The sequence below is a fragment of the Nicotiana tabacum genome, chromosome 2, assembly GCF_000715075.1.
Source record: "Nicotiana tabacum cultivar K326 chromosome 2, ASM71507v2, whole genome shotgun sequence".
In the NCBI taxonomy this organism is placed as follows: Eukaryota; Viridiplantae; Streptophyta; class Magnoliopsida; order Solanales; family Solanaceae; genus Nicotiana; species Nicotiana tabacum.
This window is the reverse complement of record NC_134081.1, coordinates 126,162,975-126,187,426: the sequence shown is the minus strand read 5'-3', so window position 1 is coordinate 126,187,426 and position 24,452 is coordinate 126,162,975. Positions and strand designations below refer to the sequence as shown.

The following is a 24,452-nucleotide window of genomic DNA, read 5'->3' as shown; positions in this document are numbered from 1 at the left end:
TCGGAGTACTCGGGACCCCGTTCGAATATACCAACAAGTCCCGTAACAACACTGAAATTACAATTCACGCCCCGATTCGAACTTTGAGTTTTAAATTTTCAATTTGCAAATCTCGTACCAAAATATATTAAATAGATCCGGAATGACTTCAAATTTGGCACACAATTTATAAATGGCATAACGGAGCTGTTTAAATTTCCAGAATCGGATTCCAGCTCCGATATCAAAAAGTCAACCCCGTGGTCAAACTTTAAAATCTTTAGCCTTTAAATTACTAGTTTCCGTTAAATGGTCATAACTTGAGCTAGGGACCTTCAAATTAAATTTTGGGCATACGCCCGAGTCCCAAATCACGATACGGAGCTACCGGAATTGTCAAAATATTGATCCGGGTCCGTTTGCTCAAAATGTTGACCAAAGTCAACTTAGTTGAGTTTTAAGGCTCTATTTCACATTTTAATCCATTTTTCACATGAAAACTTTCCAGAAAATTGTACGGACTACGCACGCAAGTCGAGGATGCTAAATAGTGCTTTTCGAGGTCTTAGAACATAAAAGTACTTATTAAATTTAAAGATGACATTTTGGGTCATCACATCGGGGCTCCAAACCAAACATGCACACAAGTCTAAAAACATCATACGAACTTGCTCGCGCGATCAAATCGCCAAAATAATACATAGAACTACAAATTTAGCACCAAATCAAATGAAATTCTCAAGAACACTTTAAAATTTTTATTTTCTCAACTGGACGTCCGAATCACGTCAAATCAACTCGGTTTCTCACCAAATTTTACAGATAAGTCTTAAACATCATAATGAACCTGTACCGGGTTCCGGAACCAGAATACGAACCCGATACTAACAATGCCAAACATCAATCAATTCTTAAAAATAATTAATTTTCAGACTTTTAATTTTTATCAAAATTTCATAACTTGAGCTAGGGACCTCCGAATTCGATTCCGGACATACGCCCAGGTCCCATAATTCGATACGGATCCACCAGGACTATCAAATACGGATACGGACCCGTTTACCAAAAATATTGACCGAAGTCAATAAAAATTAACTTTTAAGGCATAAAATCCTATTTTCATCAATTTTCAACATAAAAGCTTTCCGAAAACCTGTCCGGACTGCGCACGCAAATCGAAGAGGGTAAAAATGAGATTTTTAAGGCTTAAGATCGCAAATTCGAGTTCTAAAACATAAGATGACCTTTTGGGTCATCACAAAATTAAATCTATCACTAAACTTAAAGACACCATTGGTTAAAAAAATTCTTGAAAAATAAAAAGATGTCATAGGGAATATGTTTTTCTTAAAAAACATATATTGATATATATCTATTATATCTATTACCTTGGATTATCTTAGTTTTGTTCGTTTAATCCGTGTAAAGTTTATTTGTGATTTGTTCATAAATGTTTAGGTTTGGTTTAGAATAAGGATAAGTTATTTTGTAGTCCAAATTAAAATCTAACACTATCAGTGGGATTTGGTGTTTTGTGAAAAATAAAATTTAGGGTACATGTTTTATTATAAAAATATTCTATGTTTATTATATCTCTTGCCGTGAATGATTCTATATTAGACTTCAAGCAAAAATTCTGTATTACAAAACAAAATATTATAATATGTAAAACTCTATCGTATATAGCACTTTGGATGTGTAATAATTCGAGGAAGTTACATAATTGTCCAGTATTTAATAAAATATTACAAAATCTTAATAGCATTAATGAATTAACAAAAGTAGCAACAAAAGATTTACATTCCAATTTATGAATTATAGACCATGAATCACGCTTGTACCAATCCTTTCCTATTTTATAGCTAATAAGAATTATTCTCCTATTTTGGCCCAAATGATTTATTCTTAGTTTGTTGCAATGATTCCTTCCATCCATGGATTGATCTTTTCTACCATTAAAGCCTAGCAAAAATAATATTTTTTGGTATAAAATCTACAACTTTGTCTATATTATATAACCTATTTATTTATTTGTTTCCCGTATACATCATGTATATATACCACAGGAAATGTAAGGTTATATATGTGGTATATGTACATTATAAATCATGCATGCTTATTCACTTATATATGGTAAAATGTACCATAAACCACTTATGGTATAATAAAAAATCTAAGGGATATCACTATGTATATTTAACAATAACGTATAATTTTAAAATAAATTAGGTATCAACCTTTGTTAACTCTATATATTGACTTATTTTCTGCTTCAAGTATATTTATTTATATATGTAGGATAAATAATACCACTTATATATTTATTTGTACATTATATATATTCTAAAAATATAAAAGATATATATAAATTATGTATATTTAAGAAAAAAATATTTATACATGTGGTATATCATCTCCACTAATCACCATGGCCGAGTAAATCATCTTCTTCGCTAGACCACTTACCTTAATTCTGAGCCCCATAAACTAAAATATACAATCAAACAAAATTAAATAGAACATCTAATGGATTAGATGGTAATGAGAGATGAGCCATAACTCATCATTATGGATAAAAAATATGGGTACAACTACACCAAGCTTCTTTCTCTGAAGGCAATAAAGGCGTTGATAATTTCCGAGGTTGAAAATGAGGCAACAAAGTAGTAAGAAAAGAGAAAATAGAGGGTACGGTAATTAGTATTGCTAGTCTAGTGGACTAAAAGTAGAAATTTACGACTGAAGCGCAATGAAATTATTGATCAAGGGAAACAAAAAATATCATAGAACTTACACATATAGAATACCATCAAACACTTGTCTCAAAATCCTTGAGCATCGAATAAACGCAATTGGTAGCCAACCTTTAGTTTTTGGCACAATAGCGACCAAACATATATAGATAACACTTACAAGTAGATCGACCAAAAGTTCTCAATACAATAAATACATAGAGAAATCAAACCATAAATAAAACTTCCAATTCTAAAGTTAAATCCCAAGCCTTCTACATTTAAAAGTTTTAGGAACTCGGCAAGAATCATGAGCTCCTGGTTTGGTACAAATTGCTTTTCTGTTATGCTTTGTCGTTGAGTTGAACCAGGAATAATAAAAAGGTATGACTTAGGCATAATCATGAGCTGGTTTGATTTGCTTTATTTCAAGACTCTTAATATCCAGAAGCGGAAGACTTCCAATTTCACTTGAACTTGAACACAGTCATTGTTTCCGATGAATTCATATTATGAGGCGGATAATAATTTCTAAAGTTTTACATTTTGACTTAGAACTCTACAAATAATGAAGTACGTTTACGTTTTAGCACATTAATATTATAGAGATATCTCTAATTAATAAAGGACGTAAAAGTCTATCATGAAGGATATTTTGGTCGTTCAACATTTAGCATAGAATATTCGTATTTTTATAATAATATAGATATAGATATAGATAGATAGATAGATAGATTGATTAAATAAAAAATATTTTTTATTAAATTTCAGAAAAATGTTTTTAACAGTTTTTTTTTAAATTCAAAAAAGGTGACTATTGATTTTAAAAGGTGCATGTTGTCAAAGGTTGAGTATGTTAATTATAACACACGCCTAAAAGGGTTTATAAATATACATTCCTCTCCAAAACGAAAATCATCAGAAAAACAACAGTTTTCATTTTCTTCTCTTTCTGCTATCTACAATTCACAAAGTTTATTCTAGTGGAAATTCGAGTTAATTGCTGATATTCGAATTTCAGAGGCATTGTAGAATCCTGGAGGAATTCTAGCATAATCCCTGCAGCAACGAAATTGGGAGGCTTAAATTCTGTAAGGACAATGACTACACCATTAAGGCCTAATTATTTCGTCCAAATTATGCTATATTTTTCTAACAAACCCCCCCTAAAATATACTTATAAAAATTAAAGGAAATGTTTTCAGGTTGTTTAAGGAGTGGCAGAATAGGCTGGGCACAAAGCATACTTTTCATGATTGAAGACTGGAAAGAGAAAAGGAGAGCTGTGTTTTTAATTTTCCAAAATAGAAATAAGAAAGAATTTTCCTAGGAAAAAATAAACAAGAACTTTGCTGAAAGCTAAGTACTAATTAATATGAGTTGCGTGATGATATGATAGTTGGAATCATTATTTTATGCAAAAAAAAGGCACAAAAGTTGGAGCAATTCATAGGAATAAGTATCCCATCTCAAATCTATCCTGTCTGATATTCAAGTAAGAGCTAAACTTTTATTGATAAAATTGTGATTTTGATTATTCAATTTTGATGTTATTGTTTTAAAGTTATGGTATCAATTGGATTTACTTTTATTAGCAAATGATGTATAGTTTTAAAGAATAAAAGAATCAATAAAGTTGAATAAGAAAAAACAAAAAACAAATAAAAAATAAGAATAATTAATTAAAAATGAATGAACACGTGTCATCTTTTTATTTTTTTTGCTTAATTTTTAGCTTATATACTTTACAAAGAGAGTAATATCACTCTCCATATTCTATCAGAACTGTAAATAGAAAAACTTATAATTCAGGAGTAATAAACTAATAATAACACCCCATAGTTTAACATATGGATTTCCCTGTATGTTATCTCCTTAATATAATATAGTGTGCTACTTTTGGACCCTAATAAAAACTATAGAAATTACAAAACGTAGATAAATTTGATTTTTTAAAAATGTATTAACCCAAAGTAAAATAAAATCAAACACTCGTACGAGGAACAGACGGCGACGTCGCTTCGCTGGAGAAGACTATAGGTCGCATTTATTTGGGAAAGGGGTCAAATATACCCCTCTATTTTGGTATATTGTTCACATTTACCGTCTGTTATATTATCGGGACATATTTACCCTTACCGTTAACAAAGCTTTTTAAAAATACCCTCATCTAACAAAATCCACCAGATTAATAAAATAATCATTTTTAAAAAAATCATTATAACCCGTTAAACTCATCATATCAAAATACGAAACCTAGATTTGTAAGACGTCTTAACATGTTTTATTCATTTAGAGAGAGATCGAGAATAATGGTGGAAGTAGGATTAGTAAGAATTTATATTTTTGGTTCTTAGTTGTTCATGGTGGCGCTAGGATGTCATGTTATCACTTTTGGTTGTATTTTTTTTGGTTATAATATGGCATCCCTTTCTCTAATACTATATTATAGAGACCGAGAATATGAATATGTGATTGTCCGTATTTTTATGTCTTTCACGTCTTAAGTTCAACAAATGACTACGAAAGAAATAACTAATATGTAAGGAAGAAGTGTAGTAAATAAAAAATATTTAACTAACTACGAAAGAGATAACTAATATGTAAGGAAGAAGTGTAGTAAATAAAAAATATTTAACTAACTACGAAAGTTTTAAAAAAAATTAGCTAACGGTAAGGGTAGATGTGACCCGATAGTATAACGAAGGACACATATATATATATATATATATATATATATATATATATATATATATATATATATATATAAACAATATACTATATATACCATTTTCCCCATTTATTTTATGAGAAGTATATGATTTTACATAGGAGTAAACCGTCTTTGGCTCAAGTAGGAATTGTGAAGAATTTAACTCTTAACTCTCTCATTCTCGCCATTTTCCTCCTCCAATTCGCTCTCCGTTACTGTGCTACTGTTTCGATTACGCACACACACATCTGTATCTACAGTCAATTTTAGAGAAAACAAAAAGCTTGAGGAATCAGAGGCGAAAACGAAATGGTGTCGTACGTAAGCTTGTTGCTGTACGGAGTGGGAGGTATAGTTGTGGCGGGGATGGCAATACTGGTTGCATTTCAGGAAAAACTTGTATATGTGCCGGTGTTGCCTGGACTCACAAAATCATATCCAATTACTCCGGCTCGGCTTCGGCTGCTTTACGAAGATGTGTGGCTCAGATCTTCTGATGGAGTTCGCCTTCATGCTTGGTTCATTAAGGTTTTCCCTAACTGTAGAGGTCCGCTCTCTCTTAAAATCATTTTTCGGCTTTTATGATGTATAGGTTTAGTGAGATTTGCATTCGATCTAATTATACTGAAAAGTTCGACAAGTAGGTCGTTATTTAGCTTGAATTTGTGATTTTGAAGTAAGTGCTGGTAGAATATACAAAAAAAATTGAAATTTCTTCTGAATTTGGTGACTATTTGGACCTAATTTCAGTTGTACAACCATTTTGTTTTAGGTTTTGACCTGAATTGTTGTGGTAGAATTTTGTTAAACTGATCTGGGAGTTACTTTGACCAGATAAGCATGTTTGATGTGATTTTTTTATTTGCTCGTTAATTTCTGTGGTGAGACTTCATATTGGAGGGTTTTACTTACTGATTGACTCTTTGGGTAATTTGATTATGCAAATGAGCTAAAAATTTCATATAAAATGATTATTTCTGTGTCCAAGAGTTCAGTGTTTGTAGTTATCTATGGCTGCAAACAGTTCTGCTAAAATGTAGTGGTGGCGAAATGTTTAGAATACTGCTACAGATGGACAGCAACATCTACTAGCTCAAGGTAAAAAAAAACTCGTTGTAAATTAGTGTGTGTGATAGTTTTATTCTGTTGCCAAGCCAAGAAGTATGGATCTGATGACAGGATGTGCTAGTCAGCCATCTCTGAGTGGAATAAAGAACCTAAATACAACTATACGATATGAACATTCACCTTCGAACTCCATAATTCAGTAGCTCATTTGTGCGTTCAAACTAAATATCTACAGTACATTTAGCAACCTAGCTGGAGCATGCACCACTATGATGTTTCCATGTTGTTTCTACTGATATAGGAAATGATGCTGTTAGCATTTGCATTTATTTTGAATGTGTTGTCCACTTGTGATTAGTTTTTGATTGCTGGTTCAGTGTACTTTAAGCTGAGATAGCGTTTTGATTCTGCAGGCCCAACTATCATCTTTTTCCAAGAAAATGCAGGAAGTATCCTTTTGTTATAAGGTGTTATTGAATGATTTACCGACCTTGTTTCCATATTCCTTTTCTTGATTTACCTCTTGAACTTCATGTCGTATAAGTCAATCCTATCTCGTTTGGTTATCCTTTACTAGTTAATTGCAGATATCGCACACCGTCTTGAAATGGTTCGCATAATGTTACAACGTCTGCAATGCAATGTTTTTATGCTTTCATACCGAGGGTATAAGTCTCTTCCCTGTATTTATCAGTTTCCTGTCTGTGCTTTGCCTTTGACAATGCTGGTGTCCTTTTTTCTTTTTTAATTTCTAATATTTTTGTTGTAACAAAGTTATGGAGCCAGTGATGGATACCCTTCTCAACTCGGGATCACAAAGGATGCTCAGGTTTGTTAGTTTCCCCACTTCCATAGATTTTTACCTGAGATCTATAGATGAAATTACATAGTTATGCTTGTCTCTTTCAAAAGGCTGCACTGGATCATTTAGTTCAGAGGACTGATATTGACACATCAAGAATAGTAGTATTTGGAAGGTCACTTGGAGGAGCCGTTGGATCTGTTCTTACCAAAAACAATCCTGACAAGGTATTGGAGCAAAAGAAATCAGTCTACTTTGTTAAGTTTCTTTCAAACTTATATTCTCTGTTAGTACTCTTGGCTCCACCTGATTGAAGTAAATAACTTTAGAGGCACTCTTCCAAGCTTTCAAGACATAACTAAACAAATCTGAGTTATCACCAGTAAGGGAGTGCAACTTACAACAAATGACAAAGTAAAAAAGGAAAGCTAGTTTTCTTTCTTCTTGGATGTAAAAAACAATCATTCTCGTCCAAATTATTGACCGTAAGATAAGATATCAGCCTATAATATAGGTATTTTGTATAATGCATGTAGAATTTACAGGCTACTCTTCAAATATGTGGATATCTCGTTTTTGTGGTTTGAGTTTAATTTTTGTTTTATCAATTTATGGAGGATTTTGGGAGGATGTACTGCTCCCTTTTTTCCCTGAATACAATAGAGGTTAATGTAGACTTATGGTGTTGATCTCTTCAGTGTATACCCTCTATGATTTACTCGTGGCTGTAATTTTCTTTAAGTATATGATCCTCTTTTGTGCTTATTTGTTCATTATGTATACTAGAAACTTATCATGCTCTACCCGTCTTCAATACTACGCACAGTTGAAACCTGAGTTTGCATAATCTTAGTTCATTATCACATACTCTTGATCATCATCCATCATTACATCCAGTTCATGCATAGGAGAAAGGATTGGTGTCTAAAAGAATGCAGTAGTAGTCTACTCTTCTACTGAATCTTTATCGGTATTAAAAATCACATTACCTCCACATGCCAAGTAACATTATTTTGGGGTGTGGCACAAAATCTCCCTTTCCTTAATTTAGCTTCATGGTCAGTGAATAACACATCTAGATTCTGGTAATTCTATTTGTATTCTTCAGTTGATCCAGTTTCTTAGACGATCTCCAAATTGATATGCCTCGAGTATGGCTTTCTTGTTTGATATCCAAGTTCCTTGCTTATGGATTTCTTGTTTGTTGTGTGAGGTAGTGTATTTTGAGGTGGTTTTGCTGCCGATCATGTATAGTTGATTAAGCATGTATCTTGGTCAAGCTGTGCATAAGAATAGAGTCCTCGTCATTTTGTTTTGTGGAATCTCTATGCACCACCTTTTTGTTACTTTCTTCTGTGTCTGTCTTTCTGGGTTTTATTCCAGAGTTTTTCGATTCCAAGGTGTTTAAACTGCTGAAGGTGCTTATAACTTGTGCATGTTTTTGGCATTTATGTCCTAGTTGTCTTTTACTATTGTAGGTTGCTGGGCTCATATTGGAGAATACTTTCACCTCTATCCTGGATATGGCTGGAGTTCTCTTGCCATTCTTGAAGTGGGTCATTGGAGGAAGTGGTTCAAAGGGTCTCAAACTTCTTAACTTTGTTGTTCGATCTCCATGGAATACCATTGATGTCATTGGTGAGGTGAGGGTGCATCTTTAAAACTCTCTTTCTCTCTTCCATTATAATTGACTTGAGTTGGTTTTCCATAGAAGTAAAGTCTTTGAATTTATAGTTCTGTTGAGCTTACTAGAGGTAGAGAAAGTTGTGAAGATGTCACTCAAGTTTGCGAAGTTTATATAAGTTAAATTCTTGGAGGGACAAAATTACGTTTTAGCAAATAGTTCATCACTTTTAAGATGGACTAAAACAGAACTAAGTAAATTAAATTGGATAGATTTCATGGTTTATCTAATAGGGACCTTTTTAATGTGATAACCTTGATAAGACATTTCAGATGCTTTTTTCTCTATATGATTAATTTCTTTGAAAAGGAACTTTATCTTCTGACATATTTGTCTGCTATGAAAGGCACATAAATCGCATGTCAGTCGTATTTTTGTTTTTCATAGATGATATGCAAATGACGCTGTTCAGAGATCTAGTTACCATCCTTTCCAATGGCACGTGTTGATAACAATGCATTTTGGGGTTCTTATTGACCATGAATCTGTGTATTATAGTAGCCTGAACATCTTGGATTTTCTTTGAACTTGTGAAATAACTTTTTGTCTTCTTGCCTTTTATTTATAATTATTATTGAGTTGCTAGAAGCGGTTGAAATTATGTTTCTGCCTTTGTTGTCCTCGTTGTGTTCACAAGTTCACTCAGACTTCAGGGTTCAGGCTCATACTTGCTGATGCTTTTGAGTGCAGATCAGGCAACCAATCCTCTTCCTATCTGGATTACAAGATGAGATGGTTCCACCAGTCCACATGCAGATGTTATATGCAAAGGCAGCTGCACGCAACAGGCAATGCTTATTTGTGGAATTTCCTAACGGGATGCACATGGATACCTGGTTGGCAGGTGGTGATCACTATTGGAGGACAATTCAGCAATTTTTGGAAGAAACTGTTCGAAAGAAGAAGGACGATGAATCAAAGGAAGATAAGGAATTGTCCTCTAAGCAAAATGGTTAGTTGCAGATTATTTCACCTGCTGCTACTATTCTGCTATCTTCTCTGTATGGTTTTGGGCATCTCAACTTTCTCTAGGCAATTTTTCTGCAAAGACATGGTTGATAAACCTTCTTGTGAGGGTAATGTTAAGTTAAGGTATTATAGGCTGCAAGCCTCCTAAAGATACCTGGACCACAAACTCCTTTGAAACTCTCCTGGATAAAGTTTTCTCTGTTAAAGAAAGGGCTCGAGTATAATTGACTCCTCCCAACATCTGAAAGGGAAGTTTCCTATTTTTTGAGCCTAAGGAATATCTCTTTATCACCTTGTAATGTCCAAAATCCACTGTCTCGAAGATCAAGATAAAGTAAATTTGGAAAGGACTTCGGGAGCAACTATATCTGACGGGTATCTATAAACTCATAGAAGAGTAAATCCTATTATTTCTTCCGATGAAGCTCCTGTTATGTCTCCTTTCTATACCTATAAGATTGTTGGAAAAGTACCTTTTAAAATAGAAATACCTGTTTCCTCGCTTAAGTCATTTATCTTTACCTTGTGGATCATTGTTTATCAGTGCGTTGAATTTGCATGTTAAAAACTTACAATCTTTGCGAACAATCTTCTGTAGACTAATTGCGGCCTTTTGGTTTGTGATATAATTTGCAGTATCTTCAGAATTTGTCGCAAGCTGAAATCTTGAGTTTCAGGCAGTTCAGATGTAACTTTGGATTCCAGGATTCAAATACATTTCTTTTGATGTTGCAGTGACCAAGAGCGATTTGTGATATCAAGGAACGAGAAGTGCATCCCTTCAAATTTATTCTTCTGAATATATTTTTGCAATCCTATTTTCAGAAGGCAGAAAGATGTGAATGGTCTTAATTTATACTGCATCTCACTAACAATACTAGCATCTCCAGATATAGGTCCGGCTGACTCGTGTTGTATGAATAAAGATTCAAACGTTTCAATTGTATGCAAAACGTAAATGCCAACTCTACCACCCAGTTACAGAACGTCTGAATGAGTAACTCTTATTTTGGTGTGATGCTTTTTCTTCGAACCGAGTTGTAATTGGTGAACTTTCAGCCTATATCTTGTATTATTCAATATGTTTGTATCCTTCCATTAGTTATTACCTTTTTTTCTGTCAAATTGCTGAGATGAAAATGCTTTACCGTGGGAAATTCTTTCGTACAACAGATTGACCAGCATATAGAAGCGGAATGGAATTGAGAAACCTCGTCGTGGGTGTATGAATGCGAATGACGCTTGGATATACAAGAACAAACATTTTCCCTAGGGTATTATTGTATTAATGGCACAAAATATTTAATTAGTGCACATCTTGTAATATTAAAATTTTGAAGTATGACAAATATTCTATGTTTTGACCTATGTTGCTCGGACACTCTGAAAATATCGATTGGTGCGTGTTGGATCCTCCAGAAATAGTGTATTTTTGGAGGATTCGATATGGGTGCGGTAACTATTTTGGAGAGTCCGTGCAACATTGACTATGAAAGTGTTAAAAATGTTCAATTAGGTTCCTTGTAAATTAATTATATGTAAATTTTCATCATAAACACTAAACTAAATTGTAACATAGTAAATTTTATAACTAACGTGATTAATAGCATGTTTGGTCAAACTTCTCCAAGCTAAAAATACTTTTTTTGTCAAAAAAAAGTATTTTTTTTTTAAAAGTTGAAGTGTTTGTCCAAGCTTTTAGAAGAAAATAGTACTTTTGAGAAAAATATATTTAGAAGCAGTTTTTAAAAACTTGATCAAACACTAATTGTTGTTCAGAAATACTTTTTAAATAAATTAGTCAAACACAAACTGGTTTTCAACAAAAAATAATTTTTTTTTAAAAATACTTTTAAAAAAAAATACTTCTCAAAATAAACTTTCACTCTCATTTTATCCATACGTACCTGAATTCCGTTTAAACTATTGAAACCTCACGTCCGCCAATAAAATTATTCCACGTCAGCAGCAGTCCTACAGCACTGCTCCATACAAGAATTCCTCATTCAAATTTGTCTCCGTTTTCATTTCCACTTCGGTTCCTGTTGTACCTTCGCAGAATTATTTTTACCAAAATAACCCTACAAATTCAGTAATATTACGAGAATGCCCTTCCTCCTTTCTTAGTACTACCACCTTTATATTCTTTTCGTGCTTAAAAAGTTCTTGTAAATACCGGAACTGAAACAGAGCAAGTGACAGTCGACTGAGCAGCAGTGTGTAGCAATGGAGGGAGGCGCACCGTACAATCCCCGCACCGTAGAGGAAGTTTTTAGGGATTTTAAAGGCCGTCGAGCTGGCATGATCAAAGCCCTTACCACTGGTAATGTACAATTTTGACGTACACACATTCCTTTTATTTTTATTTTTTCGTTAAACCGACTAGCTTTGTTTGTTTTTATGCTCTAATTATTGAGCTTTTTTTGGGTTTTGAGCTGTGCTACATTCTGACCATTCTGTTTCTTATTTGCTTTTGCAGATGTTGAGGAATTTTATCAGCAGTGTGACCCGGGTTAGTTATGGATCTTTTTGCGTTCTTTTTTATGCACATTTACGCGATTGTCGTCCGTCGGGTTTAGTTTTGCTTTGTGTGTTTGTACTTAATTTTTTTCGTTTTTGAATTTTGGTGGGTTTTGGGTTCTAATGTCATTTTGGCCTGCTCTTTTTTAGTAATAATTGCTTTTAGGAAGAGTGAACATGTGGAAACACGTGCTGTTCTTATTGGATTGTTCAGATTAGCAAATTTCTACTGTTTGTGATGCTGACCCCAACGAGACATTTTTATTTGACATAATAAAAGGCATTATTCTGCTATTTCGGGAGTCTGGGTATTGGGTCTAAGGACAGAAGAAAAGGAACTTCATTGCTCTTTTTCTCTTTTCAATTACTACTAGTATATATGGTATGTGTTTTAACTGAGTAAAAAGTTTTTTACTGGTTAATCTCACATCCAATTCAAGATTTTAGAGTTTGATATGGTATTTGCTGCTTGCTTCTAGAGGTATCCATATTACTTCAAGAGCATTTTTTTCTCTGAGTTTGTGTGCAATGTGAATTTACTGTGAGGAAAATCTCTTATTTTAGAGCACTGATTAAGCTTTTTGCCCACTTTGGAATTGCCATGTACTGGTTGGTTGGACTTCACCTGGAGATGATGTGAATGATAACCACAGTGTTATCTGCCTAATAGCAGTTGTCCCTCACGACTTGACTTAGCAATCAATTTTTTCATGTTTGAAGTTTACATAGCTTCGAAGGTATTGGTCCTACTTCATATATGGGCTTCATTTTTGGCTTATTTTCTGTTGGATAACTTTTTGTTTACTGTGCAGCTTGTCATCGACTTAAGTCTCAAATTGTTCATTTTATGTAGTCTAACTTATGGTTTCAGTAAACTCTCGCAGTTTTTCTTAATCAAATTTAACAAATTTTATGAAAAAAAATTGAAGTTAGTGCCTGATTTAGAGTCTAAAATGCATTTTGCATCATAAAGATATGGGTGATGGAATGTTTTATTCTGCCTTTCTTGCATAAGACCCCGTTTGTTATTGAACAAGTGTTTCTATGATTGAGATTAGATACTGCAAATTGTTTTCAACTCAAAAGTTTCACATTTGTTCTCTCTCTCTCTCACTCTTGGAAACCTTGCAGAAAAGGAAAATCTCTGCCTATATGGATTTCCAAGCGAGCAGTGGGAAGTCAATTTGCCCGCTGAGGAAGTGCCTCCCGAGCTGCCAGAGCCAGCATTAGGTATAAACTTTGCTAGAGATGGGATGCAAGAAAAGGACTGGTTGGCTCTAGTTGCTGTCCATAGTGATGCATGGCTACTCTCTGTTGCCTTCTATTTTGGCGCCAGATTTGGATTTGATAAAACCGACAGGTAAACTATTCTACGACAACCTTTAATAAAACAGTTACTTGGTCCTTTTGTACTTTCCTTCTAGTTTGCTGTTTTTATAGGCACCTTTCAAGTGATTTATTTGTGTATATTTTCTTTTTAATGATATCAGCTTTGTTTCTTTTGTTCAAATGTCACCTTTCCAGTTGCTTCAAATCATAAATAGTTGTGAACGGCCTACAAAGCCTATGTTTTTTCTGTTAACTAAACAGTCTCACTTTGTAAAGCATTCTGGAAGTATGCCTAGAAATTATAATAACACCTTATCGGATGTCAAATCTTGGAGGAGAATAGTCCCTGGAGACATCTGTGTTGCTCTAATGGAAATAAAAAAAGGTTTACTGCTTTGGTGTAGTAGTCTACTTAGGATGAAAAGTTTCAGCTCTTTGCTAAATCTTTGTGATTTCTTTGATCTAGGAAACGCCTATTCAACATGATAAATGAGCTGCCAACAATATATGAAGTTGTTACTGGAGTGGCCAAGAAGCAAGTAAAGGATAGATCAACAATTTCAAATCACAGCAACAACAAGTCGAAGCCAAATTCTAAAGCGGTATGGTTGGAAACCTCTTCCACACCTCATCCTTCTCCCTTACCCCCAAAAGATGCTCTCCTTGGATAACAGTCTGTGCAATGCTCTTTACAACGATTCCTCTGTCCAGTGTTTAATTGAAAATCCTTCAGCTTAGGACATTGCCACTGAATACTTGCCTTGAAGTTTATGGTTGTGGACCAAAGATATAGTCCACTGGATCAGCAAATAGGTATTCTGTGATTTGAGCCATGGTTCTGTTTTCCAGCATCCACAACAGTTTGAATAATTAATGTGTATGATGACTCTCAAGGTAGTACGTAGCATATATTAGTGATGTCCTAGTGACTAGCTTGCTATTGTCATGTCCGTTTAATAATTGAGAGGTATGAAGCTGGAAACTGAGTCAAGCATTTGTCCAGTTTTCTTCTATAGAGGAAAATCTATCTTTCTTGCCTGTTATAGTATTTAGGAGTTAAAACTGGCCTCCTAAGTTGATATATTGTTGATTTATCATTTTCTTGTAAAATTGTTTACCTTGATGTTCCATTTGGAAACGGAACAGACTTTGGTTTATACAATTCTAGGCAGGTCTGGAATGGTTGCCCACTTCTGGTTTGAGGAAGGCTTAGTAGTCAGTTAAAGTGCTTTGAACTAAAGTATTTACAGTTGCTTTTTATGCTTAAGTTTGTTAGAAGAGGCTTTTGGGTGCCTAGCGTACAGTCAATGCTGGAGTTTTTTGAAAGAAGTACAGTGTGAGGTAAAGGATGATACTCCTAATGAACTTTAGTGTTGTTTCTTTCTTCTTTGAATTTCTCTCATGTAATCTCTTCCAATGTATTTTATGACTACCTCAACTCTTGCAGCTGCTTGATAACTGACCTTTTGCATAATGGGTTCTTAGTCTAGAACCAGTTTGTGATTTTGGCACTTGCGTTGTGCTAAATTCTTACACTGTATATTTCTTTGTCCTATGTTTCACACATTTTTGGTTGTCTTTCGCGAATTCAGTAAAGAGCTTGAAAGGCCCCATTAGCCTTCTCTTCTCAAAAAAAATGAACATGTGCCTTGTTGAAGTTGCTTAAGTTTTCTGTCTTCTGGTCCCGTCACACTGTCACTATGGCTCTGTCTCAATGCACTAGGCCATGCTCCTCTTAAACTAAATTCAGTATCCTGCCACATGTAACCTATATCATTATTCCTCTGATGTGATGACATCTTAGTTATATAACCAACCATGCTTCGTTGGATTTCTCCATGCATGGCCCAGCATCTTACCACTAGAGATAGATTTTTTTAATTTATTTATTTTAAATCTCAGGGTAAGTACTCAAAGGTCCATGTGAAAGATGAGGATGATGGATTCAATGAGGAAGGAGACGAGGAGCATGGCGATACTCTGTGTGGTGCATGTGGTGAGAACTATGCTTCAGATGAATTTTGGATTTGTTGTGACATATGTGAGAGGTGGTTCCATGGCAAGTGTGTGAAGATCACCCCCGCTAGGGCTGAGCATATAAAGCAGTACAAATGCCCTTCATGCAGCAACAAGAGGTCACGCCCCTGACGTCCTGTAGGATGTGTGCTGAGTTCCACAATTTGTAATTGTTCATGTAGAACTCAGCTCACTGCACATATCAGCAAGGCATGTGTATTCGGAGTTCTGGTCTCTAACCTTTGTTTATCAGCATGCTTTTTACTAGTTTAGTTCTCTTGAGGAACTCTTCTATTCAACTCTAAACAATTGGATATATAGGGATTTTAATCTTATGGGATGCATCTTTCAGTATCAATGCTAATTAATACAGTTCATGTGCAGTATGTTATTGCAGCTATAGTTTATGTTTTTCAACTACATGGGTTTTCCTTGTTTGATCATAAGATGTATGCTTATTGATTTTGAACTCGAGTAATTGATGACGTGTTTTAGAAATGACTGCCATGAGCAATATGCCTCTTCATGGTTACAGCTTGTGCTTCACCTGAGACGAGGGTCTATCAGAAACAGTCTCTCTATCTTTACAAGGTAGGGCTAAGGCTGCGTACACACTACCCTCCCAAGACCCCACTTAAGGTATTACACTTGGTTTGTTTGTTGTTTGTTGTTGTTGTTGTTGTTGTTGTTGTTATGGTTACCGCTTGCGATCTAGTTGACAAGTTATTGATTAGGTGAATAAAAACATTCCAATGAAGATTGAATTATGAACTTAGTGGACGCTGTAGGAAGTATGAGATACCTGTGCTGGTCTCATAGTCAGTTTCATATGTTGAACAGATATTATTTTCTGCTTTATCTTACATGTTTTGAACTTGTGATGCCTAAACCTTGTTTTCCCCAATTAAGGTTTCTTAGTGAAACCTTCTTTAGCATCTTTAACCATTAGCATGAATATCCATCCTTTCAACTATGCTTTGTTTTCTGTCCTAGATATACACCACTACACTCGCTATCTTCCCGGGTTAGGGGTAAGGTCTGCGTATACACTATCCTCCTCAGACCCACTTGTAGAATTTCACTGAATTTGTTGTTGTTGATGTATATACATCACTACTCTCGCTTGGAAAAGAATCATCAATTGCAGTTAAAAAAACAATGTCGTGAATAGACCTCTTCTATTGCGGTTGTTGAAATTGAAGTACACAAACCAGTTTAATTGAAACTAAAAAGCCGCCTGAAAAGAATATAAAAGAAAGAGGAAATATGTCTTATGATTAGGAAGCACCAAGAAAATATCTTTCCTCTTTTTTTCTTTTTTATCCTCTGACTTACTAGGAGAGTTAGAGGTAGGCCGAAGAAGAGTTGGGGTGAGGTGATTAGGCATGACATGGCGCAGCTACAGTTGACCGAGGACATGACCCGTGATAGGAAGGGGTGAAGGTCTAAGATTAGGATAGTAGGTTAGGTAGTCTAGATTATTCATACCGGTAGTGTTAGTACGTACTCTCGCATTTGGTTGGTAGTAGGCTTATTTGAATATCTGTTTTTTTTTTCCTCTGCTTTTACATGGTTTTTCGGTGTTGTCCCGTATTGTTTCTTGTTATTATTGTGGTACCTATGCTTGCCTGAGCCGAGGGTCTATTGGAAATAACCTCTACCTCCACAAAGTAGAGGTAAGGTCTGCGTACACACTACCCTCCCCAGACCCCACTATGTGGGATTATACTGGGTATGTTGTTGTTATCCAATGACTTACTAAAAAAGGTAAGATATTTCCTATCAATTCCTGGAGCTGCCTTTAATATATTCAACCCTTTTCTAGATGTTGAATATGTATTAAGCTGCACTGTATACCAAGCTTTTTTTTCAGGGGAAGGGAGGCAACTGGAAAAATTTCAATCATATAAATAAAAAATCATGTTCTACACTGCTACCTCAATCTAATTTTTTCATTAGGAAAAATGGAAAAATAACATTTGGATTTCTGATATGTGGATTTAATGCAGCCAATTCCTTCCATTTAGCTCCTGTACCATGGACCCGTGAAGATATACTCCATAATGTTTCACCAGGCTGCACTGTAGTAGTAGTAGTAGTTGTTGTCGCCGAAGCAGCAGCTGGTGTAGAGGATTTGTTACTAGCTTTAGACTTCAGTAATGGATGCTTATTCTTCTTTCCCATTCCATTCGCAAGCAACCAACGAGATCCAGACTGTTGTTGAGTTGACGAACCCCATAATTTCTTTTTACCTTTCTCTGTCTTTAAACCAGCAACATGCACTTCAGTGAATTTGCACTGAGGAATTTGTTCTTCCTCAGGAATGTTAACTTCTTTGACCTCCCCCACAGAGTCCGTTTTGGGAGGTTTGTATTCATCATCGTCGTCGTCTTCATTGCTGTAACTAACTTCAGAAAGTGTGCGGTATATCTTAGATTTAGGTGTTACAAACACTCTCTCCACCTGAACAAGAGCAAGCATAGGTGTACCAACTGGCTCGTAGTTCCTTAAAGGATCACGAAGCTGCACCATTAGTACCACCGTGAGGTTGTTTCCCAACAATCCACATTTCTTACCCTTGCCACGTCTCTTCTCTCCCTTCGACCTGCCACGAAACATGTCAGTGCAGATAGCATGATGGGCTGCGAGCAGTTTGGAGGTACGCTCGCTGATTTCATCTGCATCGTCAATTTCTCCCGAGTCCAACCTCATCCATTCTTCAAGTGTGAGAGATAAACCCATAAGCCCGTCAACTTCATCACCACCGTTGTCTTTAACGTCCAGTAGCCGCAATCCACCTGTTCCTTCCAAACCTACAGCTCCTCCAAAGTTGACCTTCTTTCCCTCAATGGCTGAAAACTGACCAATGGATTGCAGGCTTAAGTTAGAAGGTGCGCCCTCATCTGACATCCCTGACTGTATTTTCAAACCCTCAATTGAAAGGGCTTCAATTTTATCCATCGCCAATGGAGCGAGGTCCTTTATTGATACATATTCCGAGTCCCTGTCCACGCCAACAGAATTTGACTCCAACTTACTGGACTTTGGTCTGTGCCGTTTACACTTTTTACTTTGAGTACCAGCCATATTTTGTCCAAACTCAAGTTCTTGCTGCAACAAATCTTGTCTGCAGTTGGCAAAAGTCATATAAGACAATTTCTTAGTAGAAATAGTGTGTGCTAGATATGTGCATTTTCAAATATAGAACAAAATGTGAAAAAAATAAAAGTTCAAACCTCACAGTTCCATCTAAGCTTGGTGCAGTTTCCCAGGCTATATGTTGCATTGTCTGTCCAGTTATATCTTCCAAAGGCATAAGTTTACTTGCTTGCATAGATAGCTTTTCAATTCCAATGGAGGCTAAATGCTGCAGTATGTCCATTATACCAGATCCCATTTCTGCAGGAACCACTACTGGACTCGATACCTGCATTATCAAACTCCCTCTACTCTTGGAATTCTTGAAAAGTGTAGGGTTCATCGACCTTAACAATCCTCCATTTTTAGTCTTAATGAAGGGTCCTAAGCCTTCTGCGAGAGGAGGCAATTGGTAAGGGTCTTCCTCAAGAGGAGCATCAATTGGGCTCCCAAATCCGCTTGAGCTCTTAGGAGGGGAATATTGAAACGCCTTCTCGTTCAAGCCCCATTCGCGCATCAAAGCCTCTGTCTCCAAGTCCTCCAACATGGTGGCCCTTGTTTTGTTATTAGTTGCTTCAATTTCTATCTTGGGCATCTCCATATTAGATGAATAGTCAAAATCCTCGGAAATGCTCCTCCAATCAGGTCCACTAGGATCGTCACAACCAAATCACTAGCCACAGATTCGGCAACATAATCCAAGCTTAGGGATTCGTCCAAGTCTCCATCATGATTTATAGCTTCATGTTCATCTTCTTGAGAGTCTAATCCCTCATTTGCCAAGTCCGACACACGCTTTAATGCAGACTCCACTTCTTTCATGATTGTCTCGTTGGCAGATTCATCTGTCTCGAAATTGCAGGGACTCACTGAAAGTTCTTCATTCTCAGTGTCGACTTCCTTGGCAAACGGTGCAAGCTGAGAAAGGTCTTCAATCTCAGGTTCAACAACATTCTCTTCCAAAGGACTATCACCAGTTTTCATGGTATCTTCTTCTTTTCCCTCCCATTCGTTTGAGGCAACTTCTACACCTTGCTCTCTTATAGAAACCTCACTTATGCCACCCCCATTTTCAACATTTCCCTTCCCGGGCTCTGATGACAAGGCTAAGTCATGTTTTATGGTCTCAACATCATTATAGAAAACATCAATCTGTGGTTTGCAATCAACTGAAGCTTCCACTTTCTCTTCCTCAAGTTTCTGATACAGCACATTTACAGATACGGACACTTCAGATGACGGAACTGGTAAAACCTCATGAAGATATTTTATATTCTCAGCGGAACGCTGTGAAGTAGAAGATCGAGCAGTAAGGCTTCCTGTTCGTCTTATCGTACTCAGCTCATCACATTGCTCACATTGTGCCAAAAGTTTTGCTGCATTTTCACTATTGCGCCTCAAGTTCTTCCCCTCGATAAGAACCCTGTTAGTGGGAACCGTGAAAGTGTTCCTAACTATGTGATACTCAAAACTGACATACAAGATTGCTCCTTTAGCCTTACCTGCTAACCTGAAACTAGTCATCCACTTCCCCGAGCTATTCTCCTCCAATTCATCTAATGAAAGAGGAAGCAACCTGGTAAGATCAACCCGATGCTTCCCCAAATCAAGCTCGGGAGTACCATATATCGAAGCATACAACAAGAAATGTTTCGCCTCGTACTTTGCTGATTGATTGGGGCCATTTTTGCCACCAGATATAGAACAAGTATGAGTCAACTGTTCCTCAAACTCAGCTACCCCTTGAGAAACCACAACTGGACGAGTCGTCAACTCGCCATCTCTCCTCTTCCGATGCACAGAAAAACAACAATTAAACTTTTTGCTTCTAGCAGCCAAAGATTTTAGGCCCTTCCAACTCCAAATAGATTTCTTACTCTCCTTCTCTATTGAATCTTTATTATTTCCTTTATTCTTCGATTTTGAATCCAATAAATGGGTTTTATCCAAATATAGAGCTTTATTTATAGCTTCAATATCATTCAACAATTTCTCCTTTCCAGAATTTGCACCAATTTTCTTCTTAGAATCCACTTTCCACATCATTCTTGTCCGAAACCACTCCGGACCCGAACCAACTAACCCGATATATCATAATATAGCTGAAGAACACAAAAAGAAGCAGAAATGGGGGAACGAGGCTATAACTCTCGGAACGACCGACCGAGTCGTTACATCCTCCCCCTCTTAAACAAACGTTTGTCCTCGAACGAGTCTAGAAACATACCTGGAGTTTCAAATAGGTGTGGACATTTGCTCTGTATCTCCCGTTCGGTCTCCCAAGAGGCCTCCTCCACAGGCTGACCTCTCCACTGCACCTTCACTGAAGTTATATCCTTTGACCTCAACCTTCGAACCTGCCGATCCAAAATAGCCACCGGTTCCACTTCATAAGTCTTATCACCCTCCAACTGAACCGTGCTGAAATCCAAAACATGGGACGGGTCTCCAATATACTTCCGGAGCATGGAAACATGAAACACTGGATGCACACTCGACAAGCTGGGTGGCAAGGCAAGCTTATAAGCCACCTCCCCTATCCTCTAAAGCACCTCAAAAGGCCCAATGAACCGGGGGCTCAACTTGCCCCTCTTCCCAAACCTCATAACACCCTTCATGGGTGATACCTTCAGCAAAACCTTTTCCCCAACCATGAAAGACACATCACGGACCTTCCTGTCCGCATAGCTCTTCTGCCTAGACTGCTCCATGCGAAGCCGCTCCTGAATCGATTTTACCTTGTCTAATGCATCCTGGACCAAGTCTGTATCCAAAAGCCTAGCCTCACCCGGCTCAAACCATCCTACTGGAGATCTACACCTCCTCCCATATAAAGCCTCATACGGAGCCATCTGAATGCTCGACTGATAAATGTTGTTATATGAAAACTCCACGAGCGGCAGAAACTGGTCCCATGAACCCCAAAAATCGATGACACAAGCGCGCAACATGTTCTCCAATATCTGAATAGTGCACTCGGACTGTCCGTCCGTCTGAGGGTGAAAGGCTATGCTCAACTCAACCTGAGTACCCAACTCTCACTGTACGACCCTCCAAAACTGCGATGTAAACTAAGTGCCCCTATCTGAAATTATAGAAACTGGGACACAATGCAGGTGAACAATCTCTCGGATGTAAATCTCAGCCAACCGCTCTGAAGAGTAAGTAGTACCAATTGGAATAAAGTGCGCGGACTTGGTCAGCCGATCCATAATAACCCAAATAGCATCGAACTTCCTCGAAGTCCGTGGGAGCCCAACTACGAAGTCCATGGTGATCCGCTCCCACTTCCACTCTGGGATCTCTAACATCTGAAGCAAGCCACCCGGTCTCTGATGTTCATACTTAACCTGCTGATAGTTGAGACACCAAGCCACAAACCCAACTATATCCTTCTTCATCCGCCTCCACCAATAGTGCTGTCTCAAATCTTGGTACATCTTCGCGGCCCCCAGATGGATGGAATTACGCGAGCTGTGGGCCTCCTCAAGAATCAACTCGCGGAGCCCATCTATATTAGGCACACATATCCGGCCCTGCATCCTCAACACACCGTCATCACCAATAGTCACATCCCTATCATCACCAATACAAAAAAATAAAATCACATAAATTGAGAAACCAAATAACAGAATTGTAAAAGTAATCAATTCAAATTTCAAATTTCAAAATGGCTCCACCTTAATAGAGATTTGACTGCTAAAGCATTTACCTTAGAAAAAAGAAAATTTTCTTCAGGCAAAAGAGAGGTTAAATCTTAAAAGAGGAAAATTAATAATTCATAGGTTCGATCGCCTTTGCATCTTATAATAGAGCGTCCGTCTGCAAAGTTTTGAACATTAAAAAAAGGTGCAATATTTAATTTACCATAAAAAAAAATGAAGTTGATGAAGAAAAATTAGGAAAAGAAGGATAGAGAGATCTTGAATTTCCTTACAAAGTTGAATTAGCAATATATTAGGCGATGATTTCTGCTTATGATTGCTTCTCTCTCTCTCTCTTTGGTGTCGTCATGTTTAATTTAAAATTCAAACAATAAATTATGCGCAAAAGTTGAGAAATTATCAGACGCACTCCTCAACTTTTATTGTATTAGACTCTGTACACTCTATTTTGTCTATTCACGTAATACCCCTGTATTTTTATCAGGTGTTGCTTTAAATCCTGTCGCTTTTTAAAATTTAGAAACGAAAAGAAAAATTAGTCGTTTATCGCTTAATCATTTAAAATTAAAATAAACTCATTTATTACTGTTGCAGATAGCATTGATCATATTTTTACATTTTGATTTTATCAATGAAGTCAAGTTTTAACGATAAAAGGAGAAAATTAATTGCGCTGAACTTCATCCTGATTTGCTAAGCTTATTTCTGGCCAAAAAAGTCAATGTAATTAATAACATCACATTGTTTCTTATTTGTTTGTCATCCTTAACTCTGTATGCTAGCAAATTAATTAAATGTATTAATTGTTTAAGTAAAAAACGAAAACTATATTCAACTTAATTAGAGAAAAGTAATAAATAATAGCTCTTAGTGTGTCAAGTTTTATTTGGAAAATACTTAATTCTCTTGCTATACATATGTGAGGAAGATCAACTTGAATTTATCACCATATTCATGGTATATTCTTCATCAAAAAATTTACTTCCTTTTAAAAAAGATAGTAAAACAGGCAAAAGGTAAAGAAAAAAACTTTGGTTTGGAAAGAAAAAGCAAAAGATAAAGAAAGAAATATTTTGAACATATGAGAGAGAAAGTGAATTAATGCAAAATATCGAATTTGACTGTTCTTCAATTTTAAGCATTGGAAGTTGGAGAAAATGCTCGTTCGATTTACCTTCCATTTTTTAATTGCTTTTTTTTTTGTACCTAACTTATCATTAATTTATGATATAATCACACCAAAATTACTAGTAAAAGTAGAATGTCATAACATACATATTTTTATAGGACTTAGCAAAAAATTTTAGACAATTTTACTGTTTAAATGGTGATGAATTAAGAAAACATGAAAGATGGTCAGAGTGTAGATCCATCAACTACTCTACAACAGCGTAAAGTTTAATTATTATTTTTAATCTTAACATATATATTTTTCACATGTAATCTATTCGATACGCTTCGTATTTTTTCGATTTATTTTCATAAAATAAAAAATCTACCCTAATTATTGGTGTAGATTTATATAAAAACGTATGGTTTTATTAATAGAAACCTAAAAGTTGGTTCGATACGGTACGGTTCGGTCGGTTTAGTCGGTTTCAAATATGCATTTGACACCCCTAGTATAACATTGACGAATTCCATCGTAAAAAGCATTGATAAAGTAAAATACTGTATTTCCTAATTTTCTTAAATTAAATATTTAACCTTTTGTAACATTTAATTTTCTTTGCTCCTTTCCCACCTATGATTAGACAATGATGAACCTTTTTTCAACAAGGGAGAGCCTATGCTTATCAAACGTGGACAGATTTGTTTTGCTTTTTCCAACGTGGCC

General features: G+C 36.0%; 2 protein-coding genes and 1 pseudogene across 2 annotated transcripts; 2 read left to right on the top strand and 1 right to left on the bottom strand.

The window, feature by feature from the left end:
- Window positions 1-5,547: 5,547 nt before the first annotated feature.
- LOC107827992 (alpha/beta hydrolase domain-containing protein WAV2) lies at window positions 5,548-11,045 on the top strand. Its single transcript, XM_016655238.2, has 8 exons — window positions 5,548-5,971; window positions 6,906-6,941; window positions 7,080-7,158; window positions 7,267-7,321; window positions 7,405-7,521; window positions 8,773-8,937; window positions 9,669-9,930; window positions 10,584-11,045. Exons 1-8 carry the CDS (start codon window positions 5,734-5,736, stop codon window positions 10,607-10,609), a joined length of 978 nt encoding a protein of 325 aa, XP_016510724.1. The 5' UTR covers window positions 5,548-5,733; the 3' UTR covers window positions 10,610-11,045.
- A 1,030-nt stretch (window positions 11,046-12,075) lies between these two features.
- LOC107827993 (PHD finger protein ALFIN-LIKE 5-like) lies at window positions 12,076-16,195 on the top strand. The gene is made up of 5 exons (XM_016655239.2): window positions 12,076-12,270; window positions 12,427-12,459; window positions 13,599-13,827; window positions 14,263-14,398; window positions 15,699-16,195. The coding sequence occupies exons 1-5, from the start codon at window positions 12,174-12,176 to the stop codon at window positions 15,942-15,944; spliced, it is 741 nt and encodes a 246-aa protein (XP_016510725.1). The 5' UTR covers window positions 12,076-12,173; the 3' UTR covers window positions 15,945-16,195.
- A 1,505-nt stretch (window positions 16,196-17,700) lies between these two features.
- LOC142173553 (protein PLASTID MOVEMENT IMPAIRED 1-RELATED 1-like) lies at window positions 17,701-21,011 on the bottom strand (annotated as a pseudogene).
- Between the last annotated feature and the right edge of the window lie 3,441 nt (window positions 21,012-24,452).